At 37.3% G+C, this 26,919-nt stretch overlaps 2 protein-coding genes and 1 long non-coding RNA gene across 10 annotated transcripts; 1 reads left to right on the top strand and 2 right to left on the bottom strand.

Annotated features, from left to right (window-relative positions):
* Positions 1-760: 760 nt before the first annotated feature.
* On the top strand, positions 761-2,038 carry LOC130732195 (uncharacterized). The gene is made up of 2 exons (XM_057584302.1): positions 761-1,696; positions 1,791-2,038. The coding sequence occupies exons 1-2, from the start codon at positions 935-937 to the stop codon at positions 1,983-1,985; spliced, it is 957 nt and encodes a 318-aa protein (XP_057440285.1). The 5' UTR covers positions 761-934; the 3' UTR covers positions 1,986-2,038.
* Positions 2,039-3,480: 1,442 nt separating this feature from the next.
* On the bottom strand, positions 3,481-6,440 carry LOC130727571 (serine/threonine-protein phosphatase 7 long form homolog). 2 transcript variants are annotated; one of them, XM_057578739.1, is made up of 4 exons: positions 6,249-6,440; positions 4,721-5,716; positions 3,875-4,635; positions 3,481-3,786 (listed from the first exon to the last, which is right to left on the bottom strand). In XM_057578739.1, the coding sequence occupies exons 2-3, from the start codon at positions 5,709-5,711 to the stop codon at positions 4,226-4,228; spliced, it is 1,401 nt and encodes a 466-aa protein (XP_057434722.1). In that variant the 5' UTR covers positions 5,712-5,716; positions 6,249-6,440; the 3' UTR covers positions 3,481-3,786; positions 3,875-4,225. The 2 variants fall into 2 exon arrangements, with proteins under 2 accessions (XP_057434722.1, XP_057434721.1); XM_057578738.1 differs by lacking the exon at positions 6,249-6,440 and having other exon boundaries at positions 4,721-5,970.
* Positions 6,441-8,903: 2,463 nt separating this feature from the next.
* On the bottom strand, positions 8,904-15,683 carry LOC130727572 (uncharacterized). 7 transcript variants are annotated; one of them, XR_009015378.1, is made up of 7 exons: positions 15,331-15,683; positions 14,915-14,978; positions 13,654-13,906; positions 13,391-13,497; positions 12,657-12,759; positions 10,800-11,050; positions 8,904-9,438 (listed from the first exon to the last, which is right to left on the bottom strand). It is a non-coding gene; the product is annotated as an uncharacterized LOC130727572 (long non-coding RNA). The 7 variants fall into 7 exon arrangements; XR_009015373.1 differs by lacking the exons at positions 12,657-12,759; positions 13,391-13,497; positions 13,654-13,906; positions 14,915-14,978; positions 15,331-15,683 and adding exons at positions 9,920-9,973; positions 12,363-12,650 and having other exon boundaries at positions 8,927-9,441; XR_009015374.1 differs by lacking the exons at positions 12,657-12,759; positions 13,391-13,497; positions 13,654-13,906; positions 14,915-14,978; positions 15,331-15,683 and adding exons at positions 9,915-9,973; positions 12,363-12,650 and having other exon boundaries at positions 8,927-9,438.
* Positions 15,684-26,919: the final 11,236 nt, after the last annotated feature.

A 26,919-nucleotide genomic window follows, 5' to 3' on the forward strand; every position in this document is an offset into this window, starting at 1 on the left:
TGCCTAAGGTGATTGTTACTGACAGGGATCTTGCCTTATTGAGTGCTGCTAAGCAAAGCCTTCCTAACACTACACATTTATTATGCTTGTGGCACATCAACAAGTGTGTTTTGGCAAAGTGCAAACTCTATGTTGGCACAGATGATTTTGCTGAGTTGGTTATGATGAAGTGGGCAGAGGTGGTGGATGCTGCAACAGTTGAAGAATTTGAAGTGAAATGGATGCAATTGTTTAATATGTGCAAGGCAAAATACAGCAACTTTACCTCCTATTGTTCTACTACATGGTTGGTTCACAAGGAGAAATTCGCCAAGGCATGGACAAATCATGTGATGCACTTTGGAACAACAACAAGTAACAGGTAAAAAAATTACATGAGCTTAATTTATGCGTTGTTTGTTCATTTGATAGATTGTTGTTAATAAGACATCTATTTGTTGTTTGCAGGGCTGAGGGTGCACATGCCAGTTTGAAGAAGATGTTACGGGATTGCAAGGGTGACCTGGCCACTTCATGGGATGCGTCGCATAGTTTGACATGTAATCGACATACTGAAATATTAGCATCGTTTGAGCGCAGTATTCACAGAATTGATCACATTTTCATGTTCCCATTTTACACAAATATTAGATGATTTGTGTCAAACAAATGCCTGCAGCTCATCGACGATGAACATATAAGAATGAAGTCCTACGGCGGATGCGATTGCTTGTTGAGAGAGACTCATGGACTACCTTGCAGTTGTGAACTTGCAGGTCACCGGTCAACCACTCTCTTGTCAATTAATTCTATTTGTTATTGAAAGTGACACTTTTGTGAACTTGCAGGTTATGAAAGAATTCCATATGAGTCAATTCATCCATTCTGGAAGAGACTGAGTTGGGAGCATGTACCTGAACCTGTTGCAGATACTACCAGCAACCATATTTGCGGCATGAACCATGGAGATATGCAACCAGAAGTTGAGGCATTGACACATTATTTCAGTTCTTTGGATACTGGAGGGCAGAGTATGGTAAGGAGGAAGCTTCAAGCGATCTATTGTCCTGAAAGCAGTTCACTTTGTACTCCTGCGGTTAAGATAAGGTCCAAGCGCACTCTTAAGGCGAATGAGAAAATACCACCTAAGAATAAAGCAATAGGATCCTTGACTCGTGATCTTTCAGGTTTTGAACATGTTGATAGGGAGATCAGAGAGGCAAAGAAGGTTTCACAACCACCAAAGAAGAAGAAGCGTGTGAAGAAGTCTGATACAAGCTATTTCATGGGTCATTTTCCAGCCTTTTTCCACCCATATATACAAACAGTTCAGAATGTTGAGGATGATGGTAACTGTGGCTATAGAGTCGTTGCTGCATTACTCGGACTACCATCAGGTGAGGAAAGTTGGTCATGGGTTAGGGCAGCGTTGATAGAAGAACTTGAACGACACAGAGGGTTGTATGATGAAATGTGGTCCAGACATGTGGTTAATGCCTTACATTCCCGACACACTCTTCCTCCTGGTGATCCGGCTACCGAGGATAAATGGATGCAACTGCCAGAGATGGGATACCTTGTAGCAACCAGGTTCCAAGTGGTTTTCATATCCATCTCCTCTACGGGTTGTTGGTCATACCTTCCACTAAGAGGAGAAGGTCCACCGGATGTACATCCTGTTATAGCTGTTGGTCATGTGATTAATCACTTTGTACAGGTATTTTTTGATTGAGTACACTAATATCCAATTGGTGAATTGATTTGTTGTATTTGCAAGTTATCTAATTTTATTGTTATTCTCTATAATGTAGCTCCATCTAACTCCTGGACATTCTATGCCGCCAATTGCTCTCCAGTGGGAACGGTATGTTGATCCTACATCAGTAAGCTGGTGCGCCCCATATGGTACACGTTTAGGAAGATTCACATCAGAATACGAAGCTTGGCTTGTTACTTTTGGTGTTCCTCTTATTCACCAAAGCTATGTAGACATCACCTCAGATTGACACCACACTTTTGTGTGATATTCATTTGTAAACGCTCTGTAATATTAATCTGATGGGCCTTGCCTTTATGATGTTCATTTGTTTCTTTTAATAATATTAATTTGATGGTCATTGTTATATTGATGGGCCTTATTATTTTGAATCAGCATCAGGGATAATTAACATAGACAACCACTCTGTCATCAGAGTCCTGTCATTTTCATCCACCCCATCATCAGAGTCCTGTCATTTACAACCACCCCATCATCAGAGTCCTGTCATTTCCAACCACCCCATCATCAGAGTCTTGTCATTTTCATCCACTAAATGACGAACTTGAAACCTGACATTACTATCTACCACCAACCAACCCCAACCACACTTGTATTATCCACCAAACACCATAAATCTTTTGACCATTCTGCTATAAATCTCTCTGGGTTCTTTATTCTTCTTCATCCTTTTCTTCATGTCTTGCTTTCGAAGATAAAAAAAAACAATGGAACAAGACTGGGATGCATTAGTCCGCCGTTGCAAACGTCAAGGCAGCACTTCTAGCAGCTCTCGTCCTCTCATTCCTGGGCCAGCTGGCGCCGTCCAGGCTGCCATGTATGGGCGTAGATCCAACCCTAACACACTACTCATTCCGACCCAAGAATTTGTGAGGCGTGCGCTCGAAGACAGATCAACCGAAACCGATCCTGATTTCAATTCAAATGCTTGGCTTACAGCCCTGCAATTGGTGGAATCTGCCACTCCGCTGGGCACAATCACAACGAATGTTGAGAGAGTAGAGAGTGTTGTTGCTGTTATTAAATCATGCACTCCCAATGGTTTCGGAGATGCCAAAGTTACCCTCAAGGTATTTGCTCGCTTTTGTCCAGCTTCTTTAACCGTCAATTTGTTGTCTCATTTTCTCTCACGATTGCATTGATTTAGGACCCTACGGGCACCGTTGACGCTAGCGTCCATCGCAAGGCCTTCACTGACGGGGAATTTAGGAATGTCATAACTGTTGGATCTGTTCTTGTTCTCCAAAAGGTCTATTACCTTAAACATTAATCTTGCTTCCTTTGAACAAGTACGCATTAATCTTTTAAATTTGCAATTTACTTGCAGGTTGCTGTGTTTGCACCGAGTAAATCTGTTCGTTATCTGAATATAACGTTGCCCAACATAGTCAAAGTATTTCCACAGGATAGCGGACCCCACGACTTCATCGATATCACTGAGGATTAATTTTGTTTTCGTGTTGCTTCTGAATAATTTCGTGTACCCTTTAAACTGTTTGCCATGAATTATTTATGTTACTTATCCTGCCTTTGATTATTTACGGTGTAGTTATACGGGTTTTTTCAATACAAGAGTCGGCATATAATGAGTGAAAATAGAAAGCATGATTAATATAAAGAGAGTCCTAATACAAAGAGTCACATGTCATAATATAAAAATACAAAAAAAATATACAAAAATATAGTCAATCACTCGCCCCGACCCCTACCGGCCCTCTACGACCTCTAGGTCCACGGGCTCTGCCTCCACGGCCTCTGCCTCCACGCGCACCCTCTGCAGGAGCACCCTCTCCACGGGCTCTGCCTCCACGGCCTCTGCCTCCACGCGCTCTGTCTCCACGACCTCTGCCTCCTGCAGCTCTAGCTCCTCGGACAGCAGCAAAGGTTACCCCCTGGGTACCAATGAAGGCATTGGATCTAATAAGATCCAGCGCCCTCTCAGTGAGGGATCGGGAATGCGTGCCCTCTGCAGGAGCATCTGGCACCTCGAGTGACTGCTCCAACAAGTCCACGGCCCGACGCATAACAGTCTGCAAAAATAATGTAGATACATTAGATACAAATAAAATATCATGAACAAAAAATCACAATTGAATGGAAAATAAAATTCAAACTTACCACTGCACTGAACTCCTCCCTCCTATCATCAGGGATGATGAACCGATGAGACACAGCGCTGTACCACCTCATGTAATCCTCCACAGCCTCTCCCGGATATGTAGCGGGGATCCCCTGAGGGCGGAGGTGCGGCGCAAACTCAGCAAAGGCAGCATCTGCGGTCTCAGCAAGGGACCCAGACGTCTGGATCTCAGAGGGGTGTCGAGGGACATCCTGTATGAAGCCAAACTGGCGCAGAACCCTCTCTGGTAGATGCCGTCGAACAACACGGCCAAATGGCGACCGGATGTAGCCAGAATACATGGCCCTCGGATCCCGTGGTCGATGAGCCCGATGGTCCTCAAATGGGGTCTATATAACGTCATCCACCGTCAGCTCATCGAGCATGACTCGCCTCTCATCAAGGCCTGCATGCCCGACCCGGGACATAGCCCACCGCCGCGCCCTAGGCTGGTCCTGCGAGTACTCCGGATCCGCCCTACGGATAATGACGCGGTCAGAAAGGTACTCGTAGACCCATCCTAGCAGGAGCGAGGTAAAACCTCCCATCTGGGCCGTCCCCCTCCTGGACGCTCGACTAAGCTGGTCGTATAGCGTAGCGAGCGCAATCGCGCCCCACGCGTACTCGCACACTCGACCAAGATCCTCCAACATCCCTATCCAGTAGACGGTCGTATGGTAGCCTCCGCTCTTGCTAGCAAAGAGCGTGGCGCCTAGCTGGTTCACCAGCCAAATCCGTGCAGCGTCCTCATATCGGTGCTCTACAATGAAGTGAATTAAGTTAATAGTTTATAACAATACAATAATAATAGATACAAAGACAATACAATAATAATTAAGACATACCCGCCAACGCAGCCTCATACCGGGTCTGCAAGACCCCAAAGCGAATAGTCTGGGACCTATTCGTATCAAACTCAGCCTCATAAATACCAACAGATCCTCCCATCAACTGAGCACAGAGCGCTGCACACTCGTCCCTCTCCCCCCTCCCAGGCGTATAGAACCTCGACCCCATGGGGAGATGGAGAAGAGCCGACACGTCGTCCAAGGTGATAGTCATCTCCCCGAACGGCATGTGGAAGCTACTAGTCTCCTCATGCCATCGCTCCACAAGGGCCAAAATAAGGCCTGCATCTGTCACCGGGTAGCTGCAATATGGTAGCTGATGAAGACCCGTCTGCTCAATCAACTCTCGAACCCGCCTGTGACTGTCTGAATCACCATCACAAGCAAGGTTCCAAACCTTCCCCCCAGCTGTGGCCACCTTCAACTGTCGACGGTCCACATACCGCTCGTCTGTGCGTAGGAGTGCATGCCACGCCCAGGGAGCCTTGTGATCAGCATAATGGGTGAGGAGCGATAGCTCAACAGGCCCCCCCGGAAACGGCGGCAACCTCTGGATCAGGTCCTCCTCGCCACCCTGTGCCCCCTGCTCCCCCTGCTCTGGCGGCAGGACATCAGCATCAACAGTAGGCGGAGGAATACTATCCTCGTCAGATCCTCCCATGCCGGATGAGGCCTCGCCTGATGACTCCTCGCCGGAAGACTCCTCGCCTGAGGACTCCTCGCCTGAGGACTCCTCGCCTGATGACTCAACCATGGGAGAGGGCGGAGAAACAACTGTAGGTATCTCAACCGTGGGAGACGGCGGATAATCAACCAGAGGAACCTCAATCATGGGAGACGGCGGAGAAACAACTGGAGCTGAAGCCTCCACCGCCTGAGAGGTTGCAGCATGATCGCCGCGCCGGCTAGAAGCATGTAACCGCCGGTGTCTATCCTCAGTAGCCCCGACATCCTCACTAGAAGCATGAGACCTCTTTCTGTTCTTCATTCTCACTATATATTCAGAGCAAACATTCACTATATATACCATTTCAGCCATAGACAGAAACATGATGCAAGCAAATGGAAAATTCCTAGAATTTTATAAGTACATAGATGATAATCGGATCTTCTGTGGATTATGCATGCTTGGATCAACTTTTATTTTCCTAATAATCAATTATGGCATCTAGAAACTACTCACAAATGCTTTGGAAACCTTCTATAATTGATTCTGAACCCAGAATCAATTATAAGTGTTGGGTTTGGTTCTGAGATGAATACGGAAAACGTTTTTCTGTATTCAATACGGAAAACCATGTTCCATACTGAATACGGAAAACCATTTTCCATATTCAATACGGAAACCTGTGATCCGTATTTACCCAGAAACGCCATTAACGACAATGAGCTATCGGCCCTAAACCCAAACCACATTCAAGACATTTCAGCCAACAATACCTCTACACAAGCAACAATCGACTACCCTAGGGTTCAATGATTAACATAATTTCAAGTTAAATGGGGAAAATCCAAAAATCCTTACCTCTAGGTTTCAATTCTGAGAATGGGGTTGTGAAGAGCTTTGATGGAGATGATGGAACCTTTCAAGTACACGGTTCAAGCAAGGGGAGCGACAGAGATCGAAGGTTGAAGAGGGGAGAAGAGCTTGGCAAAATACGGAAATGGGTTTGAAATGGGTTTGAATAAACCCTTGCCGGTTTACATACTAATATAATACGGATATTAAACTTCCGTATTCAATACGGAAATGCGTCTTCCGTATTCTATTAAAGGGGGGCGTTCCAGTAATTTCCCCACTTTAAGTGGGGCGGGGAGCCCCATAGGGGGGGCCCAAACCCAACTCCCGGAGTTATGGGGAGCAGAATGCAAGTTATTTTGTTTTCAATTTTGAGCTCACTTAGGGACAATTCTTATATTGTTTTCAACTAGGATAATAGCCCGTTACCGTGCGATGCACGGACGAACGATTCTATGTTTTATGATTTTTAATTCTATAATTTTATAAAATGAATTAATTAATTTACAATACCAGTAGTAATTTGTAATCTACGCAATCATTATTAACTTTTCCAATAGACAGGTGACAATAAACCGATTATTAACTTTAGTGTAACTGAAACACATGTACTTATTTAGTTTTTACAATTTTATTATAATTATTATACAATTATAATTTTACAAAATAAATCCCCAGGTTTGCTTATCACCCTTACGAACAATCACTTTCATTGATTTGGGCTGACAACGAAAATAATCCTAGAGAGCTTTAGCATGAACAGGCCGCAAAAAATGCACAATAGTTTAATATCTACAAAAATAAAACATTAAATTAATGTAATATACACTTTTTACCAATGCCTGCTTCTGCTACACTGGGCGGCGGTGAGATTTAAAGAAAAACCAACTTCCTCATACTCTGTCCATGGTTCTTGCTCTGGCTCAGCATAAATTATCTCACGTTCATCCTCGTTGAAGATACGAATATTGAAGTCAATGTGTCTGAACCTCATTGGCCATGAGTGGATGCTTTTTCCGGTGTCCGTGAGATGCACGAAGAAGTGATTCTAAACTTGATTCTACAATTTATTAAAATGAATTTAGTAATTTACACATCAGCTGTCTACTCAAGATTCCAAATTCAATTCGTTTTAATTATTATCTTTACCATTACATGAGTGTAGATTAATCACTTTAATGTATATATATATATATATATAATTTTTACGGTGTTATTATAATTATAAAAAAATTGCATTAATAAAATTTATTTTATTGAATGAAAATAAAAATAATACTATTTATCACAAATAACAACATCAATATTGCATAGGTCCTTCTAAGTATTGAAGATGTCAGCTAGAGCTGTCAATATGAGTTTCAACCCGCGGGTCAGCTCGACAGGTTGGTTAAATGAGCCGGGTTGGGTTGATTAAATTCCAGCTCGAAAAGAACTTGGGTTAGTGCAATCCGGCTCGTTTAACCCGCGGGTTAGACGAGCCAACCCGCGGGTCAAGCGAGCCAACCTGCGAGTTCAAGTTATTTTTTATTAAAAAATTTATTTTATTTTTTCTTAATTCAAGGTTATTTTTATGGATTATTTTTAGATAGAAAAATGGAAATTTTCATTTCTTTAAATTTGAGACGATTTTTTGTGTTTTATTTATTGTTATTCTATTATTTATCTCATTTTAAATGTGACAGTAAAACAATTGTGTTCTTAAATCCTATAAATTAATTTTTGTTACTATATTTCAAATGTGACAAAAAATAGTTGCGTTGATAAACCTCTTTCTTATGAGTTGAAACCAATTTATGTAAGTATTTTTTTGAAATTATTATTTTTATAACATTTTAAACATTTTCTAATCCAATTTCTTTATTTTTTATATTTATTTTACTCAACCCGCGAGCCAGCCTGCCAACCCGCGAGCTCGTAGCGAACCGGGTTGGGTTCATATTTTCCTGGCTCGTTAAGACCTCGGGTTGACACAACCCAACCCGTTTTCAACTCAATCCATACGAGCTGGTCCAACAACTCTAATGTCAGCCATAGTGGTAGTGCCATTTGCATTGGCAACACCATTACCGTTAAGCAGCTGAGCCCCAGCATCCTACAATAATTAACATTTGTTAACCGCAGCAAGTGATAAGTTAAGATTTGAAACTCATCTTAACGCATCCAATGAACACCAGTCCCAAGTTTGAGGCTTAACCAACAACGCACCTAACAATTTGTCTTAAGATCATTAATATATAACCTAGCTATTCCCTACCAAGAGAGTGGTTAAGCAATATAACAAACTTGATAAGAAAAAAAGTGGGAAAATCTACAAGTGTAAAAAAACGATGTTGATGTAAGAAGCAAGCTTCTAAAAATCCAAAATTGTAAATTTCTTCTTTACAACTAAGACTTGAACCATCTAAATAAGCTTCTTATTGAAATATTACTTCAAAGTTCAAATGCCAAATCCGTAAAACTTGAACAACAGTATAAATAGCTAAGGACATAATACAAAACCATGCACCTCTGGCATTTGTTGTTTCAAAACAGAATGATATATCAAAAGAACTAAAACATTTGCAATTATAGTTAATTTTGGAAAGTGTTGGCATGAGAAAACTAACTTGCCCTTTAGATATAACAAATTCCCGTTCCTTCTAGCTTACTCAGCTCAAATTCTACTCCCTAAGCATCAATCATATTCAATTTTCTTGCAAATAATACATGGTAGTTTTCGTGCATATTGTGCCAAGGAACCAGAATTAATTCAAGAATAGCACAAAATTACAAATCTTGAAAGTCTTAAAACTCTTACAAACAAACTATAGACCCACTCTTTAAATTGATATCGCGTAAATCTCAACTCTTGAGAGATAGAACTCGAGTTCTAAGTGAGGCTCACATGCACATATGGATAAGTATAAATATCATTGACATTTTCGCCTCATACTTCTAGTTTTTAGCCACTGAATCACAATTCTCGTATGTTAAAACTAATCAACTAACTCTAGGATACTGTCTCCACCTAAAGCAATACCTCTATTATCATCTTAAATGCATATATTCAGATTGAAAGAGAGGCTTGGACTTTCATCGGGGAACGTGAATAGGGAAAGAATTCTGGAGTGAGATTTTAGAAGACACTGCCTCTTTCTACATTGTATCGCCAAAATCACAGGTAACCCTCGTCATCTTTTGTACCCAATCACCTCTGCTAATAAAAAAAAAAGCAACCCTTAGCATAGGTAGTCAATTGCGCATACCACAGATCAGTAAAGAAAGGAACATAAAGTCAGATAAGCATTAACAGAACAAAAACTGTTGAAAGAATCACACAAATAATGAGAGACTCATAAATAGAGTTACCACTAAAATATTTTCCTCTTGAAAACAAAAAAGAGTTCCCACTAAAATCAAAAAATGAGAGACTCACTAACATCGTAAAGACCCACTTCAGTATTTCAACATATCGAACCAACCCCAGAAGCCAAATTTCAACCCGCAATGTTCAGGCCAAGGGAAGATTTTTACTTGGACAATATAAAATTCAAAAACCCCAAATGAACCAGAAAATTAAATGGACTACTATGTATCAGGAATCCCCTTTTTATATGGTTCCTACTACTTATACACGTGCACACACACATAATTAAATATGGTGGTTGGTGAGGCAACCATGTAGCATACCATACCGATAAGTAGATGAATAAACCATAAGACAATGATGATCTTCTCTCATCTAACAACTGCAAAAGAAACATGACAGAGAACCAATGCAAAGAGAGATAAATACATCTTAAAGAAATATCATATTTTTATAAGGCAGTATTAGAGACGAAACTAAATTAGGTTAGAACAGACTTTCTGCAAGGTTGAAATATATTTGATTATGGAACTTTAGTATTACTATAAACTTCTTGGTAAAGCTGATCAAAAAGTCATTGAGTAAGAAAGGCAAAAAATAAAAGGGCCAAGGGTGAAATTTCCTTGACCGCCAGGAGCGCCCGGCAGCCTCTGAGGCGTGCCCGGCACACAGGAACTTTAAATTTGCATTTCCTACTCGAAGCTTTGCATTTTCTTCCATCTTCAATCCTACAACACTTTTTTTTAGATTAGAATCAATGCTTGTGCATATTCTATAACTAAATTTCACATATTAAGAAGTTTTAATCAAAAGAGGGTGAAGTTATCAAATATAACTCATTAATCACAAAGTCATTGATTTCCTTTACCCTGAGGTTCTGTATGATTCTCCCTAAAAAAAATCTTTATCCCAGTCATATCAGAGCACAAAGTACGTTTTCAAGTTAGTCATGCATTGAGAATCTAACAGTAGATTTGTACCAAAAGTAAGTTCTGCCCACCTAATCAAATGACTTATAGTGGAAACACATTGGGTTGAAGCAAACATGATTCCTAGAGTGACATAACCAGTATTGAATTGAATTCTTCACATATGATATTTGTGTTATAGTGAAATAGATATGAGCGATTTATTCACAAGAACAAAATAAATCCAAGTAAGAAATCTTACAATGAAAGCTGAAATAATCAAGGAATGAGTCATGTTACCTGGCATTCCTGGTTGCCTTGGAAACTTGGGCCTTAAAAATGGAGGTGGATAACCATAGAAATGAGTCACTACTGGTTCAATTTACCAAATTGAAACTCTGCTTGGTGCTCACCAGTTGGCATTCCTGGTTGCCTTGGAAACTTGGGCCTTAAAAATGGAGGTGGATAACCATAGAAATGAGTCACTACTGGTTCAATTCAAATTGAAACTCTGCTTGGTGCTCACCAGTTGTTGATCCATCCCATTGAACCTGTTAATAATTCAAAATACCTCAATAAGACAATTAAGAGATTATTGCTAGTTGTAAGACACACACTATGACCATGAGAGACATCTGCACATGGAAAATTATAAACTGTAGGACATAATGAATGTTATAAGGTACTCAAAACCAAGGAGTAAGAAAATATAAAACATTTTGTTAAATAATGTAGTAGTTAGTCTATAGAAAGTATAAGCACAAGGAAAACATTCAAAAAGCTCCAATTTTTTCTGCAATGATATCTAGTTATCCACACAATACATCTATGACTTTTTGGTGAATTATGGAAAAGACAAAACTAATGTTTGATCTAATTTTTTTGTATAAGTAATTATGCTTTAAGATAAGCTCAAATAAATTCTTGAGCCATAATATGATAGAAAAGGACTACAAAGCAGTGACTAAAATTTCATTCGGAGTTAAAAAAAACCATTAAAACTAAGTCATTGCAACTTCAAAAGATTATTAGAAACTCAATATGCCGAGTATTCTGAATACAAAATTCAATGTGCAGGGTGCACAAAACTAAGATTGAAAATCTCATCCTCTGGCATCTTCAATTTGATATCAACTTTCTTTCTTTGGTCTCTACAAGTCTCAGCACATGTATCACCGGCAAAATCAAACTATATATATATATTTCACAATTTGATTTTCACCATTCAGGCTCGTCTAAATGACCATAAAGTTCTTTCCATTTGTATGAAGCCTCTTCTGGTGTCCGAAAAGTCCAAATATGTGACTTTGATTTCTCAGCACATGTTTGATCTAATTAAAACATTGGAAAGTGAAACTAAGAACCATTCCATTCAAGGAAAACTTCCGTGTCATAAAATATCAGCAAGTAGATAAAAATAACTTAGTTAACTATTCAATTTGTCAAGTATGGCAAGATAGACAATCCAAATACGCATTTGCATTAATACTGAGATCGAAATTTTGCTCTTGTGCAGTCTTAGACCCAAAAAACCTAAGTGAGTATGTCACCAATTATCAAGTTACTTCATTTCCACTACCAACAAACAGATTAAAAACTTGTTTCTTCCTTGCTTATCATTGCTTATCAAACAAATTAAAAATTCCACTTCATTATCAAGTTACCTCTTTGAATATTAGAGCTAGATTAAAAAAAAGGACACAGCAATAGCATACAACAGAAGCAAAACACAGCAGCAATAGCATACAGCAGCAGCAATCCCAACAGAAACAACAGCACATATCAAACAGCATGAAGCTTCAACAGCAGCAGCAACAAAGGACCGCAAACACAGTAACAACAGAACAGAAAGAAGAGACAGACCCTCTATAGTATGAAGGAGGATCCAGCAACATTCAAAAGCTCACGACAGGGATCATCCGCCATAGCAAAAACATAACACACCAGCAGCTCTAGCGCCTCACAGGCCACAAACACTCCACAATCAATACCAGATCACCTCACCAACCAGTCACACATGAGAGATAAATAAGGAAAAAAAATCATGCATAATGGGAGATAAGTAAGAAGAAAAACCATACTAAATGAAGGGGGAAATGAAAAAACATAAAAGAAAACATAAGAAACAGTGAGTTAGAACAATAACAAAATACATACCAATGAAGAATAATAGCAACTTCTCTACCTTCTGCTCCCTCTTTCTCGAGACCAAGCTACCACCTTCTCTACATATCAATGGATATCCTCATTTCGTCCCATCCTGCAAAAATCAACTTATAAGCATCAGACCCTTTCTAACGATGAGGAGAGGGCAAAGGGTAAGGCCAAATTGAGTAGTTGTGGTAGGAGCATTCTAGGAAATACATGCTCTTATGAAGCAGGAAGAATTGTTAAGTTGTTTAGAAAAGGCATACAGTTATAAATAACGATAGTCGATAAACAAAGCTTGTATAACCTTTTTGAATAACATACACATATCAACAGAAAATCTATTCCCACTTTTGAGATAGCACCATTAACTTGGACCATGTGGAATTTCTTGTGCAGACCATCATTCATAACATTTATGTTCAAGTCAACAGACTGGCATTTTTAACATGGCTTGCCCCTAAGACAACAATTACCTATGGAGGAAAGTCAATATCACCCCATAATCTCATCAAACTGATCCTAGACAATTCAAACATCCATCCACATTGATAACCAATTCACCTTTCCAGATGCAGCAGCAACCAAAAATCAAGTCAACAACACATAACATTCTTTTCCTCTTCAGATTTAAACTAACCAACACAAAACAGACAACTGAATCTAACTCCTCATATATGAAATCCCCATCAATCACATGTCACAGCTATTACCTATAGTCATGAGAGACAAAGAAGACTTACGAATACAAAGCCAAGGCTCTCTGAATAACATAGGTAGCATTGTTATACTTGGTCTGAAGCCTTCGATCGTCACACTCTCTGATTGCTCTATCGATCTCCATGTTGACCTATCAACACAAAATCTCAGCAAAACCAAAAAAACAATACAGAATTTTTAGCAAATGGGGCTTCGAAAGATTGCAAATTTAATGATGTTTCACGAAAAGAAAACCTGGGTTTTCGTCAAAAAGCAATCTTTTTGTGAATTGAAGACAACAACCAACCTGGTTCAGTGAAGGTGGATGTGGCTGCAGTGAAATATCAGTGAATGAACGATTGAGCCGTTTTTGTTGTTTTGTGTGTGAAATCAAATGGATTGGATGAAGAGATAAATTGGAACATGCAAGATATGGTTGGTTGGTTGTGTGAGATTGAAATAGATTGAGAGATGGAGCAGAAACTGAACAAAAAGATGGATAGTTGTATGTGTTTGATGTTTCTGCTGAATACGAATATGAATGAAATTGACGGCTCCAACTGAAATTTAAGAATGGATCCAAATGGTCACATTCAATCATAGAAAATAAAGGCAAAGAATGGAATATAACACTTGACATAATAAGTGTGAAGAATACTCAAAGCCAGATAAAAACCCAATAATTGAAATAGCCAAGAAAATAGTTAGAAACATTCATAATGTGAGCAAGTGAAGACCAATTCAAGGGACAACCAGATCAACTATACACTTGTGAGGACAAAACTGATGGTGACTTACCATCTATTACAGCAAATCAAGCAACCCAAAATCTATATCTACATTCCAAAAAAGATCATATTTCTCTCTCCTACCTCAAAATACAATAGAAATAAAAATAAAAACACAAGCAAATAATTTTTTATGTGTAGCGTCTGAGATGGTGGAACTTAAAACAGCAAGCTCATAGAACACATAAACTCTTGATAGTTTAAAGTTTAAGCACTTCATGATCCTATTAACGCATAAGATAAGATCATAGCAATAGCAGCAAAGATCTGTTAACATCAAGCTGTTATACTTGGTCTGTTACATATTCAAACTTGAACTTTGGGATCCTAATCTATAGGTTCATCACTTTGGCTAGCAATCTGTTACAGGCTTATCAGTTAGCTAGAAATTTGTTACTCTAGTTTCTATGTATATCCTCATCATGTAATTGTGAATAAACTGAATATATTTAATACAATTATATTTCACCATAAATTTATCAGATCCAATTATTGTTTTTCCTTTAACACTTAAGAAAGCACTAATAATATTAGTCACAAGTAGGAATGGAAGCCACTAATAGGTCAAAACATTTGGCGTTCATGTTAAATCTATCTATGGAGGAATTTTCTTCTTTTTCTTCTTGTTGTTTTGTTAGTTTGTGGTTCACAAATTCAAAGAAGAAGATTTCATGTAACCAAAAAAAAATAACCGAATAAGATTTCAAATATGAAAAGAGAATGATAAACCTGAAACCTAGAATTAGGATTTCAAAACTAAAGACAAAGCAATTCACATACCTTCGCACACATTGTCATCTAGCTTCCTCCAGTCCTCTGCATACAGACCTCCCTCCCTCTTTCCCTAGAACACAACAGAATATGAAAATGCACAAATAAGTTTGGATACTACAACCCCCAAACAAAGGAACAACAAAGGATGAGGAAAAATAACAAAACAATGGTGGTATTTATAGATAGCTTGGGATGAAGATTTAATATAAAAATATACAGAACCCATAACTCTACCAGTAGATAGTCATTCGAATAGGGATAGGTTAACTATTTGTACAATCAATCAATCAATAAATCAATTTAGTAGAGCAATTTAATAGAGAAAGAAGATTGAACGAAGAAGTTAGAGAGGAAGCTAGCTCTTTCTACAAATCAAACCAAATTCCATCTCATACAAGTCACATCAATGAAAGAATTCAAACCTGCTTCTGCATCAAGTACTTCCGCCAGAGCCCAAGCATCTCCATCTCTCTTCACGAACCATCCCTTCCGATTTCGTACAAGCCTCACCATACCCTCTGCCAAAAACCCACTTCAATTTTGGTTGATGATGAATGAATAGTTCTCATGAAAACGCAAGCTGCCTTCTTCTCTCTTGCTGAAACACCCACTTCGAGTTCGTACAACCGTCACCCATACCCTCTGCCACAAAGCCGCTGGAATGCAGTTGATTGAACCGTTCAGAAGCAAAAGGCAAAACCTAGATGATGGGTGAATAGTGGAGCTGGGCAGACAACAGCTGGAACGGATAAAAAAAATACACACAAGTACAAGTAATGAGCCGACAACAACAGCTGGAGAACAAAAAGAGAGAGAGAGTCCAACGAAAAAAAAAATTCAAAACAAAAACTGATCAAGAAAAAACATGAACCGTAGGATCAAAGAGAATGAATGGCCAAGATGCAATTTCTCTTATGAATAGTGCTGTTCTAACAGCCCATTAAGTGTATGTAGATACTTTGACTGTGCATCCTACATTAATAATATACTTAGATGCCCAACAATGCATTCTTTATAACACGCTCCCTCATGCAAGCCAACTAGCTTGAAGCGTGAATAATGTACATACTCGCTTACCTTGTGCTGAAATTCAACTTTTGGGTTCCTATTCTAGACCACTTTGATCATAGAGTCTGATAGTCTGATATCATGTCAAAATCGTACTCTAGACCACTTGATCATATATACATACTCTGATTCCATATTAAGAACTAATTATTCAAAGAGCTTAAGCTTTATGAATGGTTTTTATATTATATTTATAACAGTGGGATTGTGCATGGAATGGTTCTTCTATGGCTAACAACTCTATTTCCAACATCAAGGCCAATGTGTAACCAACTAGGATAGTTGCCCGTTTCCGTGCGATGCACGGACGAGCGATTTTACAATTTAATACAATTAATTCTTTAATTTATTAAGATAAAAAAATTAATGGGTGTGATAGAAATAGGTGTTGGAGATGGAGGTCCAGGGTTCGAACCCTGATGATGAGCATTTGTAATTACTAACCACTAACATTTGCCTATAAAAAAAATAAACAAATTAATTTATATACTAATAATTTGTAATTTTTTCAACTATATATAGTTTAAATGACCATTAAAAAAATTTGGGTTAAATAATCCATATTCTAGGTGGACCAATCACATTTAAGATAAGTGAAATATCATTTTTATATTTTATTTATTTATAATTTTATTGGTTCATTGAGATGCACGAAGATTCAATTTAACTATCTATTTTTTTTATAAATTATTAACTTAAGCTTTTTTTTCCTTTAAAAAAAATTAAATAAATAATTTACAAAAAAGATGTGAAGACAGCAGTATTCTCTTTTATTTGTAAGAAGAAAATGATAACACGTTGATGAAGAGATATTATATTGAATTTTTAATGTTCCATAATGTTCAACGCCACTTTAATAAAGTAGCTGGTTATTTAGCAGTTGCAACCCACAATTGTGACTTCGGTCTTGATATATTGCTTTGACATTGGTCATCATATACAACAGTTTTCTCCTCATTCGTCCAAGTCAAAAGCCTTCTTACACTCCTTCATAATCACATATTGGATATAACTTTTCCAAAAAAGTAGTAAAATAAATATAGATAAAAATAGTGAAATAAATATTGAAAAATAAGAAATTCAACATGTAATAGTATGTTCCAATAGATGGGTACCGGACTTCAATTCTATCAATTCACAGGGCTGGAACCCATCAGTTCTCTGAGAAAGTATGTATCTGAATCTTTAGTAGAGCTATATGAACTCCAAAACATAATTAATCAGAAGCATCTTCTTGATATCCTCCTCGGTCTCCCTCTCCAATCACTTCATAGTTCCCTTGATCATGTGCTTCAAGAAGTGCCCTTCCAGCATTGGAGGTCTCCATGGCAGCACCGAGACCTTAGCAAACCACCTATAAATTCATTACCGTGCTTCTCGTCCGATCCCCATATATTCACTTATTCATTCTACACACGAGATATAGGCATAAATTACTATGGAGGAAAACTAAACAAATTCAAAAGGTTTATAGTAGTGGAAACATGATGAGATAATATATAGTAAAGATTCGAAGATAAAATTACATGAGCAAGTGTCAATATCTTATACCTGAAGCAGCAAGAAATATCCTACAAATTCAAGCACCAAAATTGGTCATATAAAGAAAATTAACTCAACAATTATCTGTAATGAAACCAAAATAGAAACAAAAACAGAAAGGAACGCAAAAGGAGATGCAGTGAGCCAACAAATAATAATTCACAAACTAAACAAAAACCAAATTTAGAATTAATATGAGAAGCAACTAACATAGGCACATGAGCATAACAAAAAGAATACACATGACAGAAGAAGCAGGGTCATGGAAACCTCAATAACAACACTGACATATAGCTAGCTCATTAGGGGAAAATAGTAGTCAACAATAAGAAACAAATATGACTCTTTCCTTAATGGTAGAGAAAGCTTCAATTTAGTTGGCTGAATGCTTGAAGCAGGTGTGCCCAAATTCAAACTTGACCACTCAAGTTGGAGTGCAAGACTTTGGAAAAAGTTCTACTTCTAGCAATGCCAACAACAATAAAATCCTTTGGGAAAGAAAAGGATGCGGTTATGGCTCCAGTTAAAATATCAAAAAGGACATAGAAGAAGTGAAAGTGTAAAACCTTTATCAAAAAACAATACTTCCAAGGTGTTAGTCAAAGTTAGCACATGATCAAGCACAACCATACATATCAGAGCCAAAAGATTAAAGGTAAAAGACATAAAAAAGGGGAAAAACCTTCATAATGATTAAGCAAGTAGGTGTAATTTTTTTAAGGAAATCATGAAGCGCATGGTATATGTGGTGATGCCATGATCATTTACCCAACATGACCATAATCCCAATAAGCACCATCTAGAGCCATCTAGAGCCAAAAGTTAGCTTCCAATGAAAGAAACACTTAAGGACATAGAGATTTGGTATTTTACCACTTGAAGAAAAATCATTCTGAAATTGTGCTGGTGTCCACACAACTTTTAACCCGCACCTAATATAACTCCACCCACCACTTAAAGCGGTGTCATCATCAGAAGTTATCTTAGAAGAAGCTCATAAAGAATACATGATTAACACATAATGGTATGAACATTAAACAATCAAGTAAATAAGTAACTAATTAACATCCATGAAGATTTGAAGCTCTTTTAAGATCATGAAAAGACTTGACAGTGTTCCACAACAACCAACACTAAGGGCCAGCTTTTATGATAAACAATTGGCAGAGTTTGTACTACAATAAAAAAACATAAATCAATAACCATTGATACCTTAGTACGTGTTCGTTTTTAAAAATTACTTACAAAAGATGAAAGCAAAATAAGGAATATAAGAAAATGAGAAAGGAACTGAGATTTCTCAGCTCCGACAGATCAATTTTCACCCATTGTTAGTATATATCAATAGAAAAACTTCATTTTGCTTACTAATATAACATTATGAGACTAACAGCCTAACATGTTAGGATGCAGGACCCATTCTCTATTGTGCTTATGCCATTTCTGTTTGCTCCTCATATAAATAAGAAAATAAGATGACTTAGAAGGTACCTGCTGATCAATTTTCACCCATTGTTAGTATATATCAATAGAAAAAACTTCATTTTGCTTACTACTATAACATTATGAGACTAACAGCCTAACATGTTCGGATGCAGGACCCATGAAATGCGTGTCCACATGGTGTCTAATCATATAGATTTTGTCCCAACCTAAACACACATCAATTTGTCAATTCTTTGAATTGAAACAACATTAGTCCTTAATACTGCAACTAACTCAAATAGTCAGATTATAACTAAAACCACTTCAACTTCATCCTAATTTTAAAATTACAATGCATGCATGATCAAAGAGAAATAGAAAGAATTAATAGTAGAGATTTTGCTATGGCCTTAAAAAGCATCCTAACTATGAAAGCAAGATTTGCTAGGAAATATGTAACACAAATAAAAGACAACAGGAATGGTGCTATGACCTTGATTTTTTTTAGTTACAACCTCTATGATCAAAAAAGGAAAATAGATTGAGAAAGGCAGTAAAGACGATTACATTTTTAACTATATGCATCAACTTCTTTAATGTTAGAATTAAATAGGTATCAGACTGTTGCTAGTTTAACCTACATTCAACCTTCCAGATAGGCATCAGACTGTTTCCAAGTATCTCTACCACAACACATGCTCCTAACACGAATAACACAGCACAAGCTCAATTAGAGGATCATTAATTGGACAGGGAAATCAATCTTGGCACTGTGTTTTTTCTGTGAAATACATGTACCTCTCACACATACTTGACTTAGAAAGACAGGGCAATGCATAGAAAACAAAAAATAAACAGGGAAACTGAATCGACTAAGAACTGGTGAGCACCCTACAGCTCCAATTTGATAAATAGATACCCTCTATCAAGCACCACAAAAAGTCTTATACACACACCAAACCTTTGTCTTATTGCAAGAAGAGTGCATATACATTGAAAATAACTGTTTAACCACTGTCTTCATACATAAAGATAATTATTATGACACTTGGCATATATAAGATTGATTGAGAACATGATAGGAGAGTGCAGAATATCAAAATTTGGCTTATATAGAAGAAGAGGAAGGTTCATGGAAGCCAAAACAGGACCACAGCCACAACTGGCATATGCACCACAAAAGAGTCATTTACACATCAAACCACTGACATAGACACACCAAACCAATCCCATTTCGAAAATCAATGATCTGAGGTCACATTGAATCTCCGAGAAAGAACCAAAATCCATTCAATCAAACAAAGAATCAAAATGAAATTAAAACTAAGAAAGAAGAAGATAATTTAGATTTTCTTTGGGAAGTGAATCATTTAGATTCTGTGGATATTTGAAGCTATATGTCGCTGATAATCTTACATTCCATGTCACTACATTATAATTTAATTCCATAATTATCCAGTTAGCTAATATTAAAAGTGTGGTGTCGAAGGTAAAATGTCTCATGCCTTCTTCAATTCAGGGAACAAAACTTTTTCATTCAAATACACACCAAAATTATGAAGGAATCAACAGGGAACTTGAAAAGAAAAGTAAATGTGGTCCATAACAGTTCCCTCCCTGCATTCACCTATACTAATCCAACCATTCGTAAAAGTTAATCAATATTATATTTACAAAAATAAGGGGTTCAATATAAATCAAGCAGACACGACCCAAGCACACATCACTTAACAAAATTGTGAAACCAAAATCAATTCCCCAACTTAGAATAAAACAAAAACTGAAAGAAAGTGGATCCTAGCTCATCATGGGTAAACTTCATAAATTTCAAATAGAAATCAGAACGAAGAAAAACTTTTAAAATAAAAATACCTCTAGGAAATATTCCATGCCAGAAATTTCAGTGAGCAATACAACCTGCATTGATTAAGACGAGATGCTAGCATCTGGTTTGGAGGAATCACCAGGACACATCTACTACAGCTGAAATAAACATTAAGAAGAAAGTTAAGGATTAAGCCATCTCCCACCCTTTTTTTCATTTTTCATTTTTGTTTTCCATCTTCTGTCAGTGTTACTTTTCTTCCACCCCTCTTCCATCCATAATCTCCTAAAAACTGACTTCAAACTATCTCTATATGTCTTAGTGGTTTGTCAATTGACCTACTTCAAAAATAGGGGCATCAAAGAAAAAGTGAAACATAGATATAATAAAAAAATGAACTTACTAAAGAAAGCTCTAATAATATTAGTCGCAAGTAGGAATGGAAGCCACTAATAGGTCAAAACATTTGGCGTTCATGTTAAATCTATCTATGGAGGAATTTTTCTTCTTTTTCTTCTTGTTGTTTTGTTAGTTCGTGGTCACAAATTCAAAGAAGAAGATTTCATGTAACCAGAAAAAATAACCGAATAAGATTTCAAATATGAAAAGAGAATGATAAACCTGAAACCTAGAATTAGGATTTCAAAACTAAAGACAAAGCAATTCAAATACCTTCGCACACATGGTCATCTAGCTTCCACCAGTCCTCTACATACAGACCTCAATCCCTCTTTCCCTAGGTTAAAGTGTTTTCTCTGTAAGCATGGAAGAAGAGGAAAAGAATGAGATACATGAAGACAAATACAAAATTTGAAATGAAAGAACAATTGTGGGAATATTTATAGCAAAAAGCAGGTTTGCTCTGAGAAAGAACACCAAGAAAAAGAACACCTTCACTCTCCAAGAGATTCAATGATCCACGAAGGGGATTCAATGATCCAGCCATTAAAACCACCAAGAGAACACAACAGAATATGAAAATGCACAAATAAGTTTGGATACTACAACCCCAAAGAAAGGAACAACAAAGGATGAGGAAAATTAACAAAACAGTGGTGGTATTTATAGATAGCTTGGGATGAAGATTTAATATAAAAATATACATAACCCATAACTCTACCAGTAGATAGTCATTCGAATAGGGATAGGTTAACTATTTGTACAATCAATCAGTCAATTTAGTAGAGCAATTTATAGAGAAGGGAGATTGAACGAAGAAGTTAGAGAGGAAGCTAGCTCTTTCTACAAATCAAACCAAATTCCATCTCATACAAGTCGCATCAATGAAAGAATTCAAACCTGCTTCTGCATCAAGTACTTCCGCCAGAGCCCAAGCATCTCCATCTTTCGTACAAGTCTCACCATACCCTCTGCCAAAAACCCGATTCAATTTTGGTTGATGATGAATGAATAGTTCTCATGAAAACGCAAGCTGCCTCCTTCTCTCTTGCTGAAACACCCACTTCGAGTTCGTACAACCGTCACCCATACCCTCTACCACAAAGCCGTTGGAATGCAGTTGATTGAACCGTTCAGAAGCAAAAGGCAAAACCTAGATGATGGGTGAATAGTGGAGCTGGGCCGACAACAGCTGGAACGGATAAAAAAAATACATACAAGTACAAGTAATGGGCCGACAACAGCTGGAGAACAAAAAGAGAGAGTCCAACAAAAACAATTTTGCAAAACAAAAACTGATAAAAAAAAACATGAACCGTAGGATCAAAGAGAATGAATGGCCAAGATGCAATTTCTCTTATGAATAGTGTTGTTCTAACAGCCCATTAAGTGTATGTAGATGTAGATGTAGATACAAGAGACAAACCGAGATATTACTTTATGAGAATTAAATACATGCCACTTGAACCAATACACATCACAGGTTCTAATTAACCTAGTTTATAACTTATTTGATCAAAATAGTTATGTGTGACGAACAACTTATTCGGCTCCTAAGTTTGCAACTTATTTGATCAAAATATAGTTTATAACGTACTTTTGTAGTTATATCAGTTCCTGAAAGAAATCAGAATACGAGCTAAATGACGATTAGAAAATGTAAAAAAGAATCACGGATCTCAAGTTCAGTACTAAAATGTTATAGCAAAATAAAGTTTCCTGTCTTATATTCTAATCGATTCTAATTCTGCTGCTTTTCATCTTCTCATATTAACTCACTTGGAAACAGAAGGATCATTGCTTGTCTCGGCCTTCCTTTTCTACAGAAGTGAAATGGGGAGAAATTAAGATTTCAGTGCAATTAAGTTGGAATATTATTATTATTTTTATAAATAACATCTAATACTTCAAAACACATGAGAATGCAAAAACAGTCATTTGAAGTGTTCCCAAGGACAAAAAGCCTATCCAGAACTACCTAGTTTTGAATTAAATTTAGTTTGCATAAAATCCGGTTTAGAACTAACCATTGTTTGGTTTGGCGAATCACTTTTAAAATTTGCATAAAAAAATTCAATTTAAAAGTAGAAACATAGGGAAAGAGATAAAGAACAAAATTAGTTCAAATAAAAACTGACTTTTTTTCCAACAATAACAAGTGATTCTATTAGTCTCATGGCAATATATGAGAGTTTTCTTCTCAGTTTTTTCTTTTACTTATTCACAGTCCCACTCTCAATCATCAAATGGTTCATGTTGACAGAGCAAAAACTACAAATAGTTTGGATAACTAACCATACATGAGTAAGTGTCACAATATGAATGAAAAGAGTAAATACCAATCAGTACTACATGAAGATTAGTGTTTTTTTCCAACTGCACATTATCCTATCCTTTGGAAAACAAAGATAGTTTAAAAAACACACCTAACCGGTTGCCTCATGTACATGAGAAACATCCATTTCTAGAAAACTTTCTCCTCAACACGTTGTTCCTTTTCGGTGCAGTTCAACACCTTTTTAATATTTTTCCTTTCTTGTGCTAGACAGAGACATCTCTCAACAAAGGTTACTGCTTTTACACTTAGTGTATTAATACTACATGATTCATGTAGTACAAAGGATGAGAATAATGACATAACATTTGATAGATAGACACATAAAACATGAATAAAAACGACACAGGCTATTGGCATCAAGATTGGGTGATGGGTATTACTAAGAACTCTCTTTAAACTATTATTCTATCAAAGTCTGTCAGGGAAAGATAACATATCTGAGATGTTGGCATTCTGAAGACACTATGCCTTACCTCTTGGGCTTTTACCACCAGTCATTGCACTTCGAATCAAGTTTGTCACAGATTCTCTCCCCACTATCATGAGCACCAATGCACCTCTCGGCTATCAAATCCATTTCTTCTGTTCTAATCTGAAAAGATAATCAAATAAAAAGGTCTCAAAGGAAAATTTTGGGATGAAATTCATCTTGACCAGCTATGGCTCTATATCAATTCATTGAATAACATGGAAAATGCAAACATAAAATCCAAAAAGAACAAAATATATACCTTGACTTCAAGACTCAAGTCTAAACATGCTCTCGTAGACAACTTAAGATCAATAAACATGCTCTCTATCAGAAAATCCCTTTCCCCATAGTCATTTCAATATCAGCAGAGTTCTTCTTCATCGCCCATTCATGTGCTCAGGCTTTCCATTTTCAAGCCCAACAGACTCATGCCAGCATCCTCCCTCTCCGGTTGAAGAAACTTGCACAAAAACAGAGATAATAGAGTTTGAGCAAATGTAGATATACTGAAAATATTTCAAAATTCAAAATGAGAAACAAAATAAGCAGGTGAAATCAATGTCTCGCCACACACCACAAATTTATCAAAAACAAGAGCAAAACAAATTTATTTCCAATGGCCAGACACCCCACAAGTTATCTCTGGGATTCACTCGTCCAGACATGTCTGATTGTCTGGGGAAGAATCACTCAACAGAACAGGTGAAAGTAGATCAAAGATAGACAATTAAAGAAGTTGGATGTAGTAATCACTGATGGGCAACAACACGAATACATGTTAATTTATAGGCAACTGAGAGAAGATGAAAACGCGATTCAAAAGGGCAGATATGGCAAGATTTCGAAAATACCAAATCCCACAGCCTGGAAAGTAAAATATGAATCTGGTTTTCTGAGCAAAGATACGAAATAAAGAAATCAAGCAAAAGTTGGGATATACCACAGCGAAAGAGGAAACCTAGCAGAACAGTTGCTCATACACGGATGAACAGTATCCAGCGAAGAGATCTTCCACAATCTTCGCTTCTGCTCGACGTACTCACCCACACAGAGCATGCTTCCTCTTCTCCTTCCACGATCTTCGGTTACCCTTCTGCATCCTCGCCTAACCCAGATTAGCTAGTCGGGGAAAAAAAAGGTAGGGAGTAGGGTGATAAAATATTGGGGTGAAACTGGGGAGAAGTGGGCCAATGATTAAAAAAACTAATTTCTCTCTTATGAATAGTGTTTTCCAAACTTCCCATTAAGTAGATGTAGATTTGCCAACAGTTGTGTTCCCCTACAACTATACAACTTCTGATCTTGCATTCTTCTTTTGCCCTAATGTCCATTGGAGCGGGAGGCATAAGATCATCTTTGTTAGCCTTTGGTGTAGACCAGTTAAGTAAAAGGGACAAAGATGCAGTAATCAAAGAGAGCTACCTCAGCTGGTACTATGCTGTTGTGTTCGTGTCATCGCTGCTAGGTTTAAGTGTTGTCGACTTGTCGTCTATACAAGATAACATGGGGTGGAAAGTGGGATTTGGAGTTCCTGTTATCTGATAGCTCATTTGCAAGTGTACAAAGTTACCCGTAGTAATAAATTATCGATCCATCAAGGATTGTGATTCAATAATAATTTCTATTAATTCTCTTATTTAGATTTATAAAAGTAAAAACCAATTTCAGATTTTAGAAGTAGTGATGTTGTACGCAATAAGTAACACGGGAAAATTAAATAGATTTGAGAATTCAGTTGGGAAAAATAGCACCCGGGTATGTTTTACCTATTTGTCCTACGCTTCAATTTTAACAATATTTATATGAACTCAATAAACCTCTCTTCGGCGATCTAGCCTTTATTCCAGGATGTTGACAACTCACACGCCCTAGACTTCCAATTCAAATACTAACTCTGTTTTACGAGCACCTAGACCAGAGAACTGAAGATTAAGTCCTAATTAAACTAACCAACGCAACTAGGTTCTATTCTTGAATCAAGCAGTAGGGAACGCCTAATCGAATCGAATCGATCATTATTTCCCTAACTCCTAATCAACTTCCGTTCTCATAGAAGTTAGCAAGTTCCTTGCGTGCACTTAAGAATGAACAATATAAATTGATTCAATTACGAAGATTGGAAAGAGAACTCATATAAGTAAAGATTCAAATCAAAACATAGTTCAAAACGGATTCACAACCCAAGTACTAAAAGAAGTTTAGTTAAGCATGGCCATAATCAAGAATTCAAGAGAAAGAAAATATAGCACCTAAAATTTCCAGGAGAAACCTTACAAAAGCTCTTAAAACCCTAAAAGTTCGTACTAACGAGTCTAATCATAGCCTAAAATGAGAAAATTAGAAAAGTGTATCATGCCCATTCCCGTTATGACCAGTATAACAGGCTTGTGGCCAATGGCTCCAAATCGAAATCTCCTTCCTTCATTAAAAAATTGTAAAAATGGAAAGTGTCAATAATTGATGTAATAGCTTTTGTCGTACTCATAATTAGGATCGTAAGTGTATTAATAATATAGTCAAATTACATGGCACTTACCAGCAAAGTCTATGGTGAGTTTACTTGGAGTGTAGTCTGAATTCTGAAGAAGAGGGTCTAATTCAAAAGTATTTGGTATGATCAGACCAAGATAAGGTCCCTTTTGATTGGCTCTAGCAATTTTTCTTTGCACTTGTGGGTGTCAAAGTACAACTTACAAATGCATATTGGGCATTAATCCACATAAATGACACAAGAAACATGGACAAGATTCTCCTACCACCTGCCATCTTTATCCACCCAAACACACAACACGCCCAACAGAGAGGGGAGAGGAAGAGGGAGAGAGGGAGGTGGGGACTTGCGAAATGGAGGACCTATTGCTGGTTGGAATTTATACAAAAAAAAAGGGACCGCATATAATTGGATACAACGCACCATCCTTTTGATATAACAATTAAAAAAA

Source organism: Lotus japonicus, chromosome 1 (genome assembly GCF_012489685.1).
Source record: "Lotus japonicus ecotype B-129 chromosome 1, LjGifu_v1.2".
In the NCBI taxonomy this organism is placed as follows: Eukaryota; Viridiplantae; Streptophyta; class Magnoliopsida; order Fabales; family Fabaceae; genus Lotus; species Lotus japonicus.

Excerpts from the sequence above, each read along its gene's own strand:
- LOC130732195 (XM_057584302.1), top strand. The coding sequence starts at position 935 with ATGAACCATGGAGATATGCAACCAGAAGTTGAGGCATTGACACATTAT. Across the intron at positions 1,697-1,790 it reads TGATTAATCACTTTGTACAG|CTCCATCTAACTCCTGGACA; the intron begins GTATTTTTTGAT and ends TCTATAATGTAG.
- LOC130727571 (XM_057578738.1), bottom strand. The coding sequence starts at position 5,774 with ATGTTTCTGTCTATGGCTGAAATGGTATATATAGTGAATGTTTGCTCT. Across the intron at positions 4,636-4,720 it reads GTATGAGGCTGCGTTGGCGG|AGCACCGATATGAGGACGCT; the intron begins GTATGTCTTAAT and ends ACTTCATTGTAG.